The following is a 17,160-nucleotide window of genomic DNA, read 5'->3' on the forward strand; positions in this document are numbered from 1 at the left end:
CAGCAATTAGAAGCAAAACCCACCTATTGGTACATTGTATCTGCAGTCAGCCAATAAACCACAATTTTTACAGAATAGTCCTGAAATTATTCAGATGTGAAAAGAGTAGAGTGCACTCAAAAGGAAAAAAAAAAAACCAAATCCAAAACTTTCTGTTGCTTCTCTTTGAGGAACTGCACTAGAGGCTGAGTAATTTACAGAACAGTGAGATTAGTCAGATATTTAGGCTCAATCCCCCTCATCCAGGGCTAATGCTAGTTGAATAAAAACTTTTCAGCATCTTCATTTCTTCTGCTCAAAACCTGGTTATAAGAGTCTCACATCTCTGGATTTTCCACTGGAGTCTCTGCACACTCTGCTCAACTTTAGTCACTTCTTGGTCATTTAATCTTTCTTCTTTGTTCAAGTGAAAGAGCAAAAATTACAGAAAAAAGGATCTTGTATGAAGCCCCTTCTTCCTTCTCCCTGGTAAACCAGATGGTCTTAACTAGTTGCAACCATCCATCAAAATAACTTACAAACAGTAGCACATTAGCAGAGCTGCAAAGCAGCGATCTACAGAACACAGGCTGGTACTCAGCATAAAAACTACACAAGAAGACAGGCACAGCAGCACTCGCTTCCCATTTGCACTCTTAATTTTCTCACATCAATGTTACGACTCTGCACGTTTGTAGCTTAACACACAAATGCAAAAATAGCCTGAAAGCTGGAAGACACAAAGAGAATGAGACATTAGACAGTTACTTCCATTGGGAAATTCTGTCCAGACACTTCAGCACAAATAACAACAGGAGGTACGTGTTGCCCTAATGTAATTACATCCTGCTACAGTCACAAACGTAGTGCTAATTATTGCTCAGTCAACAAACTCAAAAATACTAAGCTATTTTCAGTACTAGAAAAATTAGTAGAATTTATTGGCCTTTACCTACTTCGAAAGTTTGCTGGATTTCCCCCCACCCCCACCCCCATCTCAGGCAACTGGACTCTTTGTTCAAGAATCAGTGGAGGTTGACCACAACTTCTCCACATCACAGCGAAGTGCTAGGCCAAGATACAGGTGATGTTGGATTAAAAAATGTTGACTTTTTGGATTGCCACAGTTTCAGACATTTCTTCATATATTAGCACTTCACTTACGTTAAAAAATGGTGACAGTTCTTTAAATGATCAGGGATATTAAAGTAGAATAAAATCATTTAAGAGCTGACAAAGTAGTATTTCCTTCAGGAACATGATCCACATAGAAACTGCCTATCTTGAACACTGCATTTGGTTTTGGGAAGCAAAGAAGAGGGTACAGAAGGCATCTCTCCTGCAACCAGCTATTACTTCCCACAAGCCATTTGCATGGGGATGTCTGGAAGAGAAAGCAGATTCACTTATAACATCCTGACTTTGGAAAACTTTCAGCTCCTATTTGCAGCTCCAAAATAGTCTACTTAGAGAAGACAGCAAGCATCCATAACATTGCACTTCAATCAGAGGTTGGCCTGCCTTCAACAGTGAAACAGACCAGAAAACATGAAATCTGAATGCCATGTTATTTTTAACACTGCACAAGCCAAACAAAAATTAACAAATAGAAGATTTGTTCTTAACAAAAAGCCACAACAAAGGCTGAACTAAAGAGAAACAAAGAAAGTAGTTCTGAGCTAACCAAATTGTTCAGCCTGCCAAAAAAAGTTGAAAGAAAAAAAAAAGGTTAAGAAGAAAACATTGGGATCAAAAATCCAAAGCATCTGAAGTTTGAAAATCTGTAAACTAAATGTGCACACCCTAAGAAAGGTCATTCTGTGTGAGCAAGCATAGATCTTGTTTTCAAACACTGCACAGCCAGTTGGGAATCCAAGCATGAAACTGTTTACCAGTCCTAGTGCTCTGCTTCGGGAAGAGTGTCTTACCTCACTTCTCAACAATTCCTCTGAGGCTGGAGTAACACTGGCCATTTGCAGAGGGAGCCATTTGTCTAGCTCTGCAATGCTAGTAGGAGCAAAGAGGAGCATGCAGTAAGAGATCCAGCATTTATTTTGGATCTCTGGAACCCAGCTAAAGCAGTTGAGTTGAAGCTGCATGCATGGGCAATGGATACCACAGAGAGCTGCAATACAAGCACAAACTATCTGAAAGCTCCTGTCATTTTCAAGGACTGAATGCATCACTGAGGAAACTTGAAATTGAAGATTTCACTGTGGAAAACGATAAAGCAAACAAATGCATAAAGATGCAATTTAAAGTGATTGTTTGTTGGTGGCTTCTTTATTAATAGGTACATTTTATGCAGACTCACATATAAACAACAAAGTTTTATAGAAAAATTGGGTAAACAGGTATTTGTCAATTATTTTTCCTCATGAACATCGTTTTCTAAACTCCAAGCAGCAGCAGGTCAGCGGGTATTTTGACCATACTTAGCACACACACCCAAAAGCCAGTATTTGTTAGAATATGTCTGTCAAAGGAGAGACAAGGGGAAATGACAAGGCACACTACACAGGGCTGGTGGACAGGCCAGGATCGCCGGTATAGCCTCTGGCTATTTCAAGCATCTATGCTGAAAGTTTAGCCTGTAAAAGTCCAGAAACTGGTAACCCTTAACAACTACAAAATATTTCTAGTACTGTACAACTTATGCTGCAGAAAGAAGGGCAGCAGGTGTTAAAATAAATCTCTTCTGTGGATCAGAGGAAAGACTTGAACCACAAATCACACCAGTACACTTCCTGGCAGGAGACACAATGGATGCTGGCCAGACTACAAAGCTCAGGTCTACTTAGACACGTAGTAAAAACAAATATGAGACAGGCTCTGCTTCTGCTGCTGGAAGATTTGGAAGCTTTGAGACCTGCTCCTATGCCAGGGAGCAGCTTTCCTTTGGTGCTGGGGCAGCAAATCATGTTGTACACAGCTCGCAGAAATTCAGTCAGCTGCTAGTGCACACAGTAATGTCAATTTAATGTAAATGGTGCAGAGCAAACCTAAATTACACCACCCTTTAGCTGTCACTCTTGAAGTTGTTCTGGAGTATCTGTCCTCCTTTCCCGGTCTCTCACCTTCCACTCAAGGCATTACAATAAATGGAGCTGTAGGCACAACTGCTGGTTAATGCTGCTCTAGATGCTCTCATGCTGCACAGCTAGCTGAACCAGTCATCTTGGCATCCTGGGGCGCTCACACCACCCACAGAGAGGTGGGCAGCTGGTGAAAGGGCCATCCTCATGTCCCTGCTGCCATGTAGCTGTCTGGCAGCAAATCCCAGGAAGCAACACTCCTTCCCATGGCTCACCTCCCTGCAGGGAAAACTGGCCCCCCACACCCTGGCTGCTGCAGCCAGTGCACTGCCAGGAGGGACACCACTGCTGTGCCTCGCAGGGCCAGTCCTAAGAGATGGCAAAACCATGTACCTGTGTAACACCACTCAATGTATTTCCTTCTCTGCATCTAAAAAACTTGCAACACATTCAGTTTGAAAGGTAACAAAAAGACAGGAAGAAACAGAGCCTTGCTTCAGCACAGCTGTGTATCCCAAGGCTCAAATCATAGCATTTTTGAATCTTCCTTTCTTCCTGCCCTAGACAACAAAGAAATCATTTGACTCTTCATCCAATTTAACTTGAGGCAATCTGAGCACAATTTTTCCCTTCATCTTCGTGAAGTAACCAGTACATAGCCTGAGTGCACTTTTCCTGCTCCAATTCAATAATTCAGTACAAGGTAACAGTCCTATCTCTACTGCTTACCTTGTTCTAGATGATTAGCATCCAAGGTTGTCGCCAAAGCCAGCACTCCAAAGGACAAAATCTAACAATATTACAGTCATTACTTTTCATGAATTAATCACATCCTTCAGCTAGCAAAATGCTTCTCACATTCTAAGAAAACACTGGAGAAATGAAAATGCCAACGCATTAGTGTGAAAAATGAGAATGATCACTCATTGACAAAGATCTACCTTCTGGTCAGCTTACTGCCCGGAAATAAGGTAAGATTTCTACAAGAAACAAAGCTCTCATTATTCTCAAAACCACTTTACCATCATAAGGAAATAACACCCTGCAAGCTCTATATGAAATTATGTCAGCACCTAAGATTTCATATAAGATGCCATTTCCTTCCACGTGCATGTGAGCACACAGAGATACACAAGTGAAGTTCATGGTGACAGTAATGCCCCAAGCACCTGTGTGCTTTTCTCAAAGGAAAGCCCTGCAGGAAGGCTGTGCCACCACAAACCAGTGCTTTCTGATCCATTTCCCATGTGCAGCGTTACCACTGACCAGCAGCACTGCAGAACAGTGCTTTGAAGCCCTGCTGTGGACAGAACTGAATGCTGTACAGAGGAAATAAAAGCATCACAATTACATTTTTGTTAGAGAAAAAAGACACTTCCAGAAAATTTTCATCTTTGAGGTGCCTTCATGATAAGATCAACCCTGACCTTTTGTGACTTGGCAAGACCTGACCTCAACTATGCAAAATACCTTGCATGACACTTCCTTGCTCCCAGAAAAGAGCGCCCAAACTTAACAGAATGCTTTTTTTCATAGAAGCATGATTAATTTTCTCTTGTATTTCAAATTTTCAGAGCATGGAGAAAAGCACCAACTGAAGAGAGCACTGATTAGACATGCCAGCAATGCTTTATTCCTATTACTGTAAAGAAGCATTGAACTATTCGTAAAAGATGAATGCTTTCGGTTTGAAGTAATTTGCTTTAAATTTACTTTTTAGAATTGATGGGTTGAGGATCCAGGGGAAGAGAAATGAGAAAGACATTCAATATGTGCTACAGCTTTAGCAGTCCACACTGTGCTACAATCTGGGTAATGCTTAAGCGAAGTAGGTATTGCTGCTCACACTACCAGAAGTGCTGAGAAAATGAGGGAAGGAAGGTCTCCCACTCCCTCCTGGGTTTTCCCACCTGCCTCTTCCTTCATTCTCAGATGTGTTGAGTGCACGGGGCAAAAAGAACTGTCTTTGGAGCCTCATATTGTGCTGCTGCAGGAACACCTCTGGGGAGACACAGCAGGCAAGCATAGAGTTCAATGCAGTACTGACCCCCGCACAGCAACCCACAGGCCACATGTCTGCAGAGAGGAAAACAGAAAGTGCAGTTTCTTGAACCCAGAGCACTGAACAGGGAAGGGAAAGAACATGAGATTAAAGGTAGAGAGATCACAGGTCTGCTGTAACTGAGAAGAGTGTCTGGAGAAGAATCTGTTTGCTTCCTGAGATCAGAACAAAATGGTTTCAGTCTATCTGTTCGCATGCTGACAGAACTCTGCCCTCGGTCTGAGTGCACTCAAGAGACACAGCCTGTTTGCTTTCCTGATGTAATAACACTGCAAAGAGAGAAGAAATTAGCAATTTTTTGAGGAATAGAGACCATTTTATTCATCCTCTTAACTCTAAAACAACCAGAAGGGAATCTGATGTTCCTGTGTTCCAGAACCACAAATGAAAAGAGGAAGAGAGAAGAAAAGCTCTAAGTGGTAAGCATTGCTGTTGTACCAAAGCTTAGAACATCCAGCCATGAAAATTGTTTACGGATTACCTCCCAAACTCCTGCAAAATCCAAAAATGAGAAACTCCAGACTATTTTATATAAAGGACATCATAAAGGACAACAGTAACCAGCTGATCAGCACTGCACGAGGATAAGAAGAAATGTCAAAGCAAAGCAATGAAACAAGTAAAACTGCCCCGGAAAATTCTATGAATGCTGGCTGGAGCCTCAGAAGCAATGACAATGATTTTTGCAGACCCACAGAGAAAACTAAAGATCTGAGTAGGAAGAACGAGCATTTATGAAGACAAATTAATACAACCAAAGAACTACTGTAAATTATAGTAATAGTGTAAAATAGTCAATTTGTAAACATGGTAACAGACAGTTTTGATTAACTTAGTGCAATAGGAAAGGTAGTAAAACTAAGGAATGGTCTATATAACACTAAGTACAAACCACTTTGAAGCAGTGCTAATCATTTTGCAGGTACTCAATGTATTTCTGGCTCACAATTAAGACCTTGACTTCTCAATTTGCCAGGGTCCCAGATTTACCTTTTAGTTCCTAATTTTTCTCTTGAAAACCACGTTCTGTTTATAACTTCATCTCATATGATTGTCTATACAATTCTGTCTGTAATGAAGAACTGCTTTTCAGCTGGGTCAGATGATGATTAATTTGAACACAGAGACTTTTTTTTTTTTTAAACTAAATGGCCCCCACTTCTTATACTTCCACTGACTGCTTAATATATATATAGCTGCTTCTATTTTAAGAGTAGACACCATTATACCAGCATCTGGAGGCTACAACAACAAAGCCTGAGAGAAACAGTTCTCTCTCTTCAGCAGCTTCCTTGGTGTTAGTCCCTAACTGGAAACAATGCACTACTAACTCAGACCACCATTGTACTGGCCAGTGTCTGCTTTATGTACATGGCATACTCAGAAAAGGAAATCTCTTATGCAGGCATCCATTATCCCTACTCTTATTTCTTTGATTATGCTCTCATCCATGCAGTTTCTGTCAGTGAGAAACAGGAGTTAGGAAGGAGAACCAACACTGCCATTGCCTGCATTATACTCTTTTAACTTTCCTTCTTTTTAGAACTTTTTAAGTCCTTTCCCAGATAACTTCTCTTTTTACTTTACTGAACCTCCACAAAGAAGCACAGATATGTAACAAAGTTGTTCTGTCGATTGCACCTAGCATGTCTTCAATGGAACTAAATTAATTCTTTAGTTAAGAAGCTAATGCATAGCTAGTGCCCAAGCAGAAACATCCACAATTCTTGCTACTTCTCTCTAGCTTAGGGGGTTGTTTTTAAACATCCGAACTCCAAAGGAAGCAACTTACTGGAGCTGTTTTACCTATTCACTATTCAAAAATTCATGTGGGCTAAAAAATCCCAAGAAACCACAGGAGTGGCATTTTTACAGCACTTGCCCAATCTCCTCAAATCTCTCTAAAATCTCACTAGAGGAGATGGTCAGATATTGGTTAGCCAGTCCTGAATAAAGCCTTCTCCATGTGTTCATCACAGCACTTGGCTAATCCAAGACAGGAATTAAAAATCTAGCAGTTTGCATTAATCTTCACAGAGTTTGAATAAAGCCAGAATTTGTCTCTGGAACAAACACTGTCCTCAGAAGTCAAAAGCTTCTCTGTATCAGAGCTGCACATCACGTAAAGGAAAAAGATCTACAGCAGGACCAAAATAAAAGCACCCCACAACAAAACTTTATCTCCCTAAGAAATACTGCCTTCTTGTATTTTTAGTATTAGAGGAAATAATAAAGAGGAAATAATATCTCAGGATATATGTTTAATGCAATTTCTTCTTTTCATACCTCTTTACACTGCACTTATTTCACTGGATGCATTTCAGATAAACACCTGTTCCTAACTAGCTCACAGCTGCAGCGTACCTTGTAAAACATTTCTGAACGGAAAAGCATTCTTATAATTTGCAACTCTTGGCTCCAACAGCTTCTGAGACAATAAATGGTGATTGTTTCTCCTTCAGTGACTCGTGGCTTTTAATCACAGCAATAAATGCAGTACCTCCACAGGAGAGACTAAATATTTTCTTTATTTCATCACACAATAATCTGATTGAATGCAGTACTGACATTTTCCTCATTCAGCCTTTTTAATCCAGATTGCTCAAGAGGCTCATAGCAATACGCAGGCAGGGTACTCGATTGTGCCAAGCTGTCTCTAGGAGGCAAAGTTTTGAGCCTTTATCCAATGTCAGCAACAGACAGAGGATGTGCAGAAAGAAAGTTCCCTTTAAGCAGACTGAAAACTGGCCATGAGCTAGAAGAGAGGCTTAGGGTTTATGGTTAGAATTTAGGGGTTTGGTTCAGGGTTAGGTTTAGGGTTATCGTTAGGGTTTAGGGTTATGGTTTGCAGCTAGGGTTTAGGTTTAGGATTACAGGCTAGGAGTTAGAGGTCAGGGTTAGGGTAAGAAGGACAATACAGCCACTAGCATTAGGGTTTACAATTAGGGTTAGAGTTTAGGGTTAGGGAGAATACAGCCACAAGGGGTTTTAGGGGTTCATGTTAGGGCTAGGGTTTAGGGATAGGCTTAGGGTTTAGGGTTTATGGTTTAGTGTTAGGGACAATACAGTCATTAGGGTTAGGGCTAGGGTTTAGGGGTTACGGCTATGGGGTAGGGACAATATAGCAATTAGGGTTGGGGTTAGCGTTATGAGGTAGGGACAATACAGCCACTAGGGTTAGGGCTTATGGTTAAAAGTAGGGATAGGGATAGGGTTTAGGGGTCAGGGTTTAGGGTTAGGGTTAGTGTTTAGGGTTACAGTTTAGGGTAAGGGTTAGCCTTACGGTTAGGGTTAGGTTTAGGGACAACACACCCCTTCCCTGGTTCTGTCCCTCTGACCTTGCACACGTATACGCAGCCCTGAGCCAGGCACAGCACATCCTGCCTTGCATCCCGCATGGAGCCAGGGAAAAGACAACAATGCACACCAGGAGCTCACCAACCGCTGCAAGAGGACCTTGCTTTTTGGAGTCATATGCTTCCAAGGCAACCATCTATGGGGCATATTTGAGTACCACGTGCAGTGTGACTTCAGAGATTTCAAGATATGCAGCCCAGCTCAGTCCTACTGCCAGACCTCTTCCACAGACCTTGGGAGATTCTGCCACCCAGCAACTCTGAACTCCAAGCAGGGACTGAAAAGAAACTCCCTTGGGCTGGAGCAGCAGCTAATAGTCAAAAAGGGTCACTGCCAGTGACTTTGACGAGCTTTTATGAAAAAGTTTCAGTGAAGGGCAGTTATTTTTTCCAGAGTGGCTCTGCAGCAGGAATGCAATACAGGAGACCGCTCAGGAGCAAATCCACACTTATGCCGTCCCAGGGCTAACACATTCTTGTGTAGGCCAACACACCCACCTACAGCTTTGTCACAGACATACAGAGGAACACTCTCCACTCCCCTGCTTTGGTGGAAGGAGGTCTGATGGGATTAGGAACAGTGCATGATAACACTGGTTCCTGCATGAGCCTGTGCCTCCCACAGAGATGAGGCTCTCTCCTCCTCTGCATGAAAGCATACACTTCCTCCCCGCAGAAATGCTGTTGTCCCCACAAGGATATGATTCTTACAATGAACAGACCAGTAGGTCCCTACCTGCATGCAGCAGCACTGCTGCAAGATCTAGAGCCAACCTTCCCTCCATTTCCACAGCCTCATGTGGAATGCTACCTTTTGACTGCAGTTTATTAGAAGGGGACAGCAACTTCGAGGCAAGTACCTCAGAAGGAGTGGAGACCCAAAGATAAATAGCAGACACAGTTCTTGTCTGTATGGGTTTTGTTACAAAGGAAAAGCAGTTAGTAAGATGAGGAGCATCAGATCCCAACTGTGGCAGTCAGTATCCCTGCCTCCTGGAAGATGGAGGAGAGGCATGTTTTTGATACCAGTATCTTGAAATACACATAATATAAAAAAAAACTTATAAGGGATGAGTAATCTTCTAGCCCCATAACGCTTTTTTTTTTCCCATAGGACATGATGTCTCCTAAGCTACTCCAAATCTCCTAAGTTGAGGTTGCTTTCTTCCTTTTTCTAACCAACACAAACATAGTCATGCCCATGATTCTAATCTACCCTGACAACTACTAATGTTATTAAATTAATCCTTTACTAGGTGACAGGATAGAACTAGTTAGGTTTGCAAATATTCAAAAGTGCTTAAGTGCTTGAACAGAGCTCTAAGTTTCTTTAAGTACTAAATCCAAAAGTAATCAGATTAATTGTCAATGAGAACATCACAAAAATTTCTGTTCCTTTGACTGGCTTAGTTCTGTTTGCTTAAACATAGAAAAATTTCCACCCTTTAATTAGCAGCCCACCTGGGCATACACTACCTTCCCTCCACAAAAGCTGTTACTCAGCATGCATCTCCTTTCTGCTTTGTTTCCATCTCTTTCAAATGTCTTTGGTCTCTGCTTTCTCAAAGAACAGAGTAGGAAACTACGAGACCCAGTCACGAGAAAGCTACAAAAAGAAGGAAAACAAGACAAGTAAGGAAAAATGAAGACCTAAATAAAAATAATAAGTGAGGAGTTCTACAGAGATATCAAAGAACTCAAAGACTCATTCGGAGGAGTACCACAATGCACGCAGCTGTGACTCTTTCACTCCAGCCATGCCCTATTACAACAAACAAAACTGACTTAGCTGCAGATGTCTTCTGGATGTTTACCTCAGACATTGAGCACATTTTCAGTAAGGACTTTTCAGGCAATAGTAGACTCTCAAAGGGCATCCCGCCTGCCACCACAGCCACTCATCCCATTTACATGTCTCATGGTCTCTAGTCTCAAAGTTTGTTTATCAGAAAACGATTGCTACCTTAAGCATGAGACATCCTCAACTTCTTGTTTAAACAGAAAGAGGTGACTGAGGGGCAGAGAGGGACTGTAGGGTTATTTGGTTGCTGTCTTCTTTCAGAAACTACACAATGTTTGAGGAGTCCGGCAGGACACCTTGATCAGATGTGGCCACATACTGTAACCTTATTCTCCATTTCTATTTTGTCAGTTTACATTTATGAAAAGAATTATTTGCTAAAGTAGAAATAGACCTAACACATCAGCTGCTGTGTCCCACTTTGCCCCAACTCAGACACAGATGCATGTTGCTTCTTTTCTCAGCCAAGCCATAAGGACCTCCAAACAACCTCTCCTCTGGCAGTAAAGTGATGTTTATAAGGGACATCGGCTCCACTCTTGTACCACAGCTGACAGACTACCGCGGTTTAAGAAGTTATCACCTCCAACCAGGATATGATAATTGTCCAAGAGATCACTAAACAGAACAGCTTAATTCTCATTGCTCTTCCCATTAAGCTTAGAGACACCTGACATCCATTTTACTTTGCCACTGAGGCTTGCTAACAGCATGTCTGGCAACCAGCCATTATGACACAGCTGATGAGTAGAAGACCACAAGTTCAATTGCTTCTGGCAGTGCAACCATCCACATGCACATTATTTCTGCACTAAGCAGAGGGCATCAACTAGCTCCCATCTAGTAAATACTCATTCAAGTTCATAAACTTAATCCTTTGGGTAGCCTGTCTGGACTGCTACATGCTCCCTCCACTGCTTCCAGGACTGGGGTCTCTTCTCTAATGTGCTTTTACACAGAGAAGCAGGCACAGGAGAAGTTAAGAGGAAGTATTTCATCAGCTTCTTCAACAGAAGGTAATACACCAACCTAGTATTTTCTTCCTCTTTATTACTTTTGATATACAAGCTCTTGTTAGTCCACTGCTGATTAACAGTGTAGCACAGCTTGGGTTGAACTTCAATACATTGCTAACGGCAACAGCAGTAATTTTATATGTTTATTTTACTAAAACATTTCACCTGGACTTGGACAATGGGTCAGACCTCAGAGGTGTACTGGAGCTCCCGCTGCCTTCAGCAGTGCTGCACCAGCTCCTACAGACAGAGAATCCTACTCCAACAACCGCTGTGTTTTCAAGTAAAATTTAGAAAGATGACACTGTCCTGCCTAGAAAAGTATTTCCATGCTACACAGAAATTTACCTGCACACCTTTACTTGCTTTACATAAGACAAACACCATACCTCATTCCTTCTGTAGATCTGTTTTGGTAGTTACGGTAGAGCTGAGGAACACCTAACATTGCCTCGGTGAACACTGCAAGGAAGCCCAGCGTTTCCACAAAGAGAGATGAGTCAAGCCAGAGGTAAGTGATGTAACCGGTCACACCAGTGAAGGTCAGTACACACTGTACGTAGTCTGTAAACTTGCTCCAATGCCAAAAATAGTTCAAGTCAAAATCTGCAACAGAATAGGAATGGAAGAAGAATGAAATCTCTTTTCCCAACCCAACTCAAAGATAATCAGGGTGGAAGTGAGAATTGGGAAGGGAGTCACTGTTGGTCTTGGGGGCCTGGGGGAGGTAGAAAACCAGGTTAAGGTTTAAAAAGGATAAAACTAAGCCAAACAAACATAACAAAAATTTTTTTAAAAAGTAGTCCTACCAAACTCAAAACTAACAAAAAAAATAAAAATTAGGAAACTTGACAAGGAGAACATTTTTTTGTAGGGGTGTTAAATAAAGATATACAACAAAGACTTGCAAACTACCAAAATATTTACAAAGATGACTTTAAAAGAGAAAGCATTGACCTTCAGGAATTAAACATGAAGAACTCTGGATACAACCCAACAGAGCTGACATAGGAAGCCTTTCACCAAAAACTTTGTAATTCTAAGTACAGGCCCCAAATCACATCAGTGCAAGTGCTCTCTCTCTCTTAGGTCTACTTCAAGCTGCCTAAATCCAAGCTGCCTAGGAAGTCATCTGAAGTGCACAGCTCTGTTCCCTGGCGTGGTACAGCTGCCTGCCGTGACGGGCAAGCTGCCACGAGCAGCTGGTGCAGCTTTACTGAGATAGGTGCAAGACAGAGACAAGAATCACCCCTGGAACAAGGCCTCCCACAGACATCGCCACTTCTCACTCCAAGGGCAAAATGTGCTTCGCTCTTGCCTTTGCTGGTACTGATGAGTGCAGAGCGCACACCATTTCTACATCCACCAGAACAAAATGCTATGCCATCAAACACAATATCCACTCTTGAGGAATTAAGAGAAAGAACAAACCAGCTATGCATTTGCTTGACACATTAACAGCATATCACCAGCAGACATATAGCTATCTTGTTGATGACTAATAAAATACACAACCCCATTACCGCTGACTGCATAGCAAAATAACAACGTAATTTTAATATGAACTCTGAAATATCTGTTCATTAGCAGGTGTTGTTCAAGTCTTCCTTTCTTAAAAGGAACAGTCATTAGACTTTGTTACAGTGTTTAACAGATACCACCTCAGACCAATACTTGAAAACTAGCAACTGCTGGTAGCCACAGGCAAGAACACACGAAGCACACTCCTCCAAAGAGTTCCAGTCCTAGAAGAGAACCTCTTGGCTCTCAAGATAGCTATATAGTTGTTACACCTCAAATCCTGGACTCCACAGCATTAGTTTGGATTCTGGTCGCCATGCTGCCTTGGGCATCGGGATCCTTGGCTCACTCATTAAACTCTCCCAGCAGCTGTCTGGGCTTCCCTGCATACACTATGTTTCTCTTCCCACACTCCCTACTTGCTCAAGGATCTTTTTAAAATACCCATCCCTGTACACCAAATCCCCAAGTGCATTTCCCCAAGCATTTTCATAATAGAAGTGAAAGAACTAAATCCACAAGGGGTGTGGAAGTTTTGGAATTTCATGGAACCAAAAAAGTCAACATTCACACAGCTCAAACAGATACATGCTGAGGCCAGCATGGACTCATGCAAACACTTAAACATGCAATTAACTCCTGCTACACCAGCTGTTCATGTGCATATTCAGTACTGCTGCACTCAAGTCCATTTCCATTTATATAACTACTAATGTCCCTGAATCTAGTCTTAGGCAGCCAAAAAATCTGGTCATGATGATAATGTATTCATCACCTTTTGTCTGAAATTCTTAAGTATTATTTCTATTATAGCAACATACACAGATGAGAAAACTATAGTGTGTGACATATGACTTCAGCTGAAGCAGGAGAATCAATTACTAGCACAGAAAAGAGACTGAAATTCTCTTTTGCTCTAAATTATCACAATGCTATATAGTCTCAAGTTCTCTACGCTAGGTTATAACTAAGTTCTAGCTTCTGCTACAAATTTTGCTTGGTAATGTTTTCCTGAAAGAAAGACAGACATAATGTGATAAGAACAACTAAAACCTTGGTAATAGCCTTGCGGAAAAACACCTGAATTACCATAAAACCAACCTAATACATAATCACTAATTGCGCTCCTTTTATTTTTTTTGTATTTTCCAAAAATGTACTGTATTTTCCAAATACCGAAGTCTATTTTTACTCTACACATCACTGAAGTCTGCATTACCAACTACTTCCAGGAAGAAGTAAAAGAATGACTGAACTAAAAAGAAAAAAAAAACCAACCAAACATGTAGAGAGCAGACAATACAACCAATATTGGGACTTCTGCCCCAAACTCCCTCAGCAAACATCACCCCTTTCCTTCAAAAGAACAAAAATGCACAAAATCCCACTGCACCACAATTTACTTATATCAAAAATCTTAAAATCTGTCCCAGTTAAATCTGGATGCACATATTTCTACTCTGTGAAATGGGACGGCACTGCTTGCACAGCTCAGTCCATCCACTAGCTCCCCATCCTGCCCAGAGGACAACTCATTACATGAGTTGGTAACCACACTCAGTTAATGCTGTTCAAATGGTAACTTGCGGTCACCAACATCCAGGATTGATCTGAGCTGGCATTACTGCAGTGAAAGGTACTCTATCTTATTACCTATGCCTGAGCTTTTTTAATCCACTCAGTGAATTGCATTTTAAACATGTTAATCCACTGAAAGATGAGAGATATATGTTGGAAAATCCTCTTGATACTGGGGTAGGAGCAGCTCAGCAGGTACTTAGTGCACTGACTGGAGAGAAGTCTACACAGCTTGAGGGTGAAGAAAGATGAGATTAGAAGACCTCCTCTGAGAAGCACACCACACGTCAGATATGAAAAATGTAAAGCAGGCAGAGACAGCATTGCAAATAACCATGGTTTGCACTAGTCAGGCCATAACGCAAGCAGAAAACTCTATTCTTGTGTGGGATAGAGGCCAAGTGACACACAATAAGAGTCCACAGCATCAACTTTCACTTAAGGAGGACACAGAGGTCCAAACAGTTACATTATTTTTAGTCAAGACGCATTTTCTACGAAGTCAGCTACCATCTTAGTTCCTTTTGGGAAAGTGAAGCAGAGACTTTGACATCCTAAGAATTGTTTACTGTAGCTCTCAATTTCTCTTGCTAGTTACATCACATTTTGTGCCTTGACCTTTCTAATTCTGTACCTACATCCTTGCACTACATTCATTTACACTCCTCTTCGGTCATTTGACCCAATTCCCACTTTTTGTTTGGCTCCTTCTTGCATTTGAGCTTGCAATATACATTCCCTGTCTTAGTGAGGTGGGAGAGTTTGCACTTGAGCACTTTGTATAGCTTCACAAAGGAAATGAACTTGTTCCTTATTATGAAAGCTACTGGTTTTATTTTACTGTACTCCCTCCCTCTCCTTATAAATGCCATGGACTCATAGTCATCCATTGAAACTGCCTTCCATAATTAAAACCTTAGCCTCCTGTACGGAAAACACTGCTCACATCCTAAGAGCATGCTGTACAAGCTCTAGTCCTGAGCGTCTTTCTAAACAGGTATCTGGGTAGCTAATCCTCCTCCCCCCAGGGTTATAGCTAAGTCTTGTGCTTTGGAAGACTGCTGTTCAAAGAACCTCCGATTTCCAACACCTAACTCAGGGCCACAATGTTCGCCCATCTGACCTGACTAATCCTGTCACAGCCTACTTCTGCATGCTATCAAAGGAGTCCAGGCAGAGCAGTCAGATGTCCAATGCCTCCCTTAACAACACTGGAATCCAAAACCTCAGGGCTTAGATGCTGTTAAAGAGCCTGATAATAGTCATTAAACCAACCTTGAACAGCTACAAGATGTACTCATGTCTGGGAATTATTTCAGGTTATTATCCATGGTCTGTTTATTTTAAAATGTACACACAGCTTGAGGATGCAGGAGCTGGAACCTACAACTCTGCCCTGCCTCCGAGTCTCTACCACTGGGCTACGGTGCAGCAGGCTTCCTCTCACATATTCTTTTGCTTGCCTCAAGACACTTGTGGTCTCTCCTGTAAAAAGGGTGCAGCTCTGAGCAGCAGGCAAATACAATGTCCCTCCTCCTACCAGCCTGCCAACAAAGGCAACTCCTTGAAAGATGCAGACTTGTAACCCCACCTGGCAATAGAAATTAATTCAGACCTCTCACACTTTGAGTGAGTGCTCTAGGCTATGCACAAGCACTACACTCAGCAGCAGCATCTTAAAATCAATAAATTTTGCCACATTCTCTGAAACGACTCTGCCATAGGAGGTGGGGCCTAGGCACTGGATGCCAAAAAGGACTTTTACACTTGCAGTCCTCCAGCTGCAGTAAATCAAGCATTTGCTCTCCCCACCTAGCTCATTCTGAGCAGCTCCCAGCCAGCAGATAGGTTTCTCCAACGCTCTGTTTTGAAATTCCTGCATACCCTACAGGGCACTCAGGAAATAACTGGAGTGACAAAATCAGGAAGGCTCTGCATGACTGTTACCAGGCAATCCATAACTTCTTCTCTCACCTTCATCAACTACATATCCAGCTAAGCACTTTCTTCTTCCTTCCAGAAACAAGGAAGGAAGCAGTATTATAGACAGGCAGTAAGAACTGATACATTTAGCCTTTCTTTCTTCCTTTTTTAAGAAGTCATAGAAACCTGCAAAATGCTGTCTGAAGCCAGTATTTCTTTTACACTCACTGAGACCAAAAAGGGACTCATTATGTTTCACGCATGGTACAAAATAGAAGAAATGAGAGCTGAGCATCAAAAACTTCTGGGTCTGGTCCAAACTGCACTGCTTCTGAAAAATATTAAGGAATCCACCATCCTGCATGGTCTCTATATCAATGCTAATACCACTGTTCTCCATCTCCGTTCTTCTAGGCCTGTGACCTAGGAATTTCTGCATCTCTATGTACTTTTAAGTATCGGCACAGCCCTTTCTGCACAGTCCCTAAGCATGTCTCCATGTGCCTTAACCTTATAACATTCCTGTCTATAGGCTATTGTCACCTGACCTTCACACATATGCATAGTACCCAAATACTGCCACTTTTTCTTTTCTAGCACATCTAAGATGGAAGCAGAATAGTCCAGAATTTTAAATCTTCTGAAAACACCACCCCAGCCTATAAGAAACAAACTACCGTAATTCAATAAAATCAATTTTTGACATCCTTTAGTCCATATAGTATCTTTCCTTGGCCACATTTAGACCGGTATCAGAGTTTCAATAGAGCCAATTCTCTTAGTCTTTGACTCTGCTTAAAGCCCCAGCACAAAGTTCATATGAGAGAGAGAAAACATCAAACCTTAATTGCAGAGAAGGCGGCTGAAAGCCTGACCCAAACAAACCAGG

The 17,160-nt window shown here is 41.7% G+C and overlaps 1 protein-coding gene across 5 annotated transcripts in view; it reads right to left on the reverse strand.

The window, feature by feature from the left end:
* The window catches only part of SLC66A2 (solute carrier family 66 member 2), a 102,251-nt gene that overhangs the window by 48,212 nt on the left and 36,879 nt on the right, over positions 1 to 17,160 (reverse strand). For 4 of the 5 annotated variants that reach the window (XM_069853823.1, XM_069853824.1, XM_069853821.1 and 1 more), the window contains one exon: positions 11,639 to 11,855. The exons of the other annotated variant lie outside the window; for it this stretch is intronic. In XM_069853823.1, coding sequence (XP_069709924.1) covers positions 11,639 to 11,855 — 217 coding nt within the window. The remainder of the gene's footprint in view (positions 1 to 11,638; positions 11,856 to 17,160) is intronic. 5 annotated transcript variants of the gene reach the window in all.

The sequence above is a fragment of the Phaenicophaeus curvirostris genome, chromosome 3 (assembly GCF_032191515.1).
Source record: "Phaenicophaeus curvirostris isolate KB17595 chromosome 3, BPBGC_Pcur_1.0, whole genome shotgun sequence".
Taxonomy (NCBI): Eukaryota; Metazoa; Chordata; class Aves; order Cuculiformes; family Cuculidae; genus Phaenicophaeus; species Phaenicophaeus curvirostris.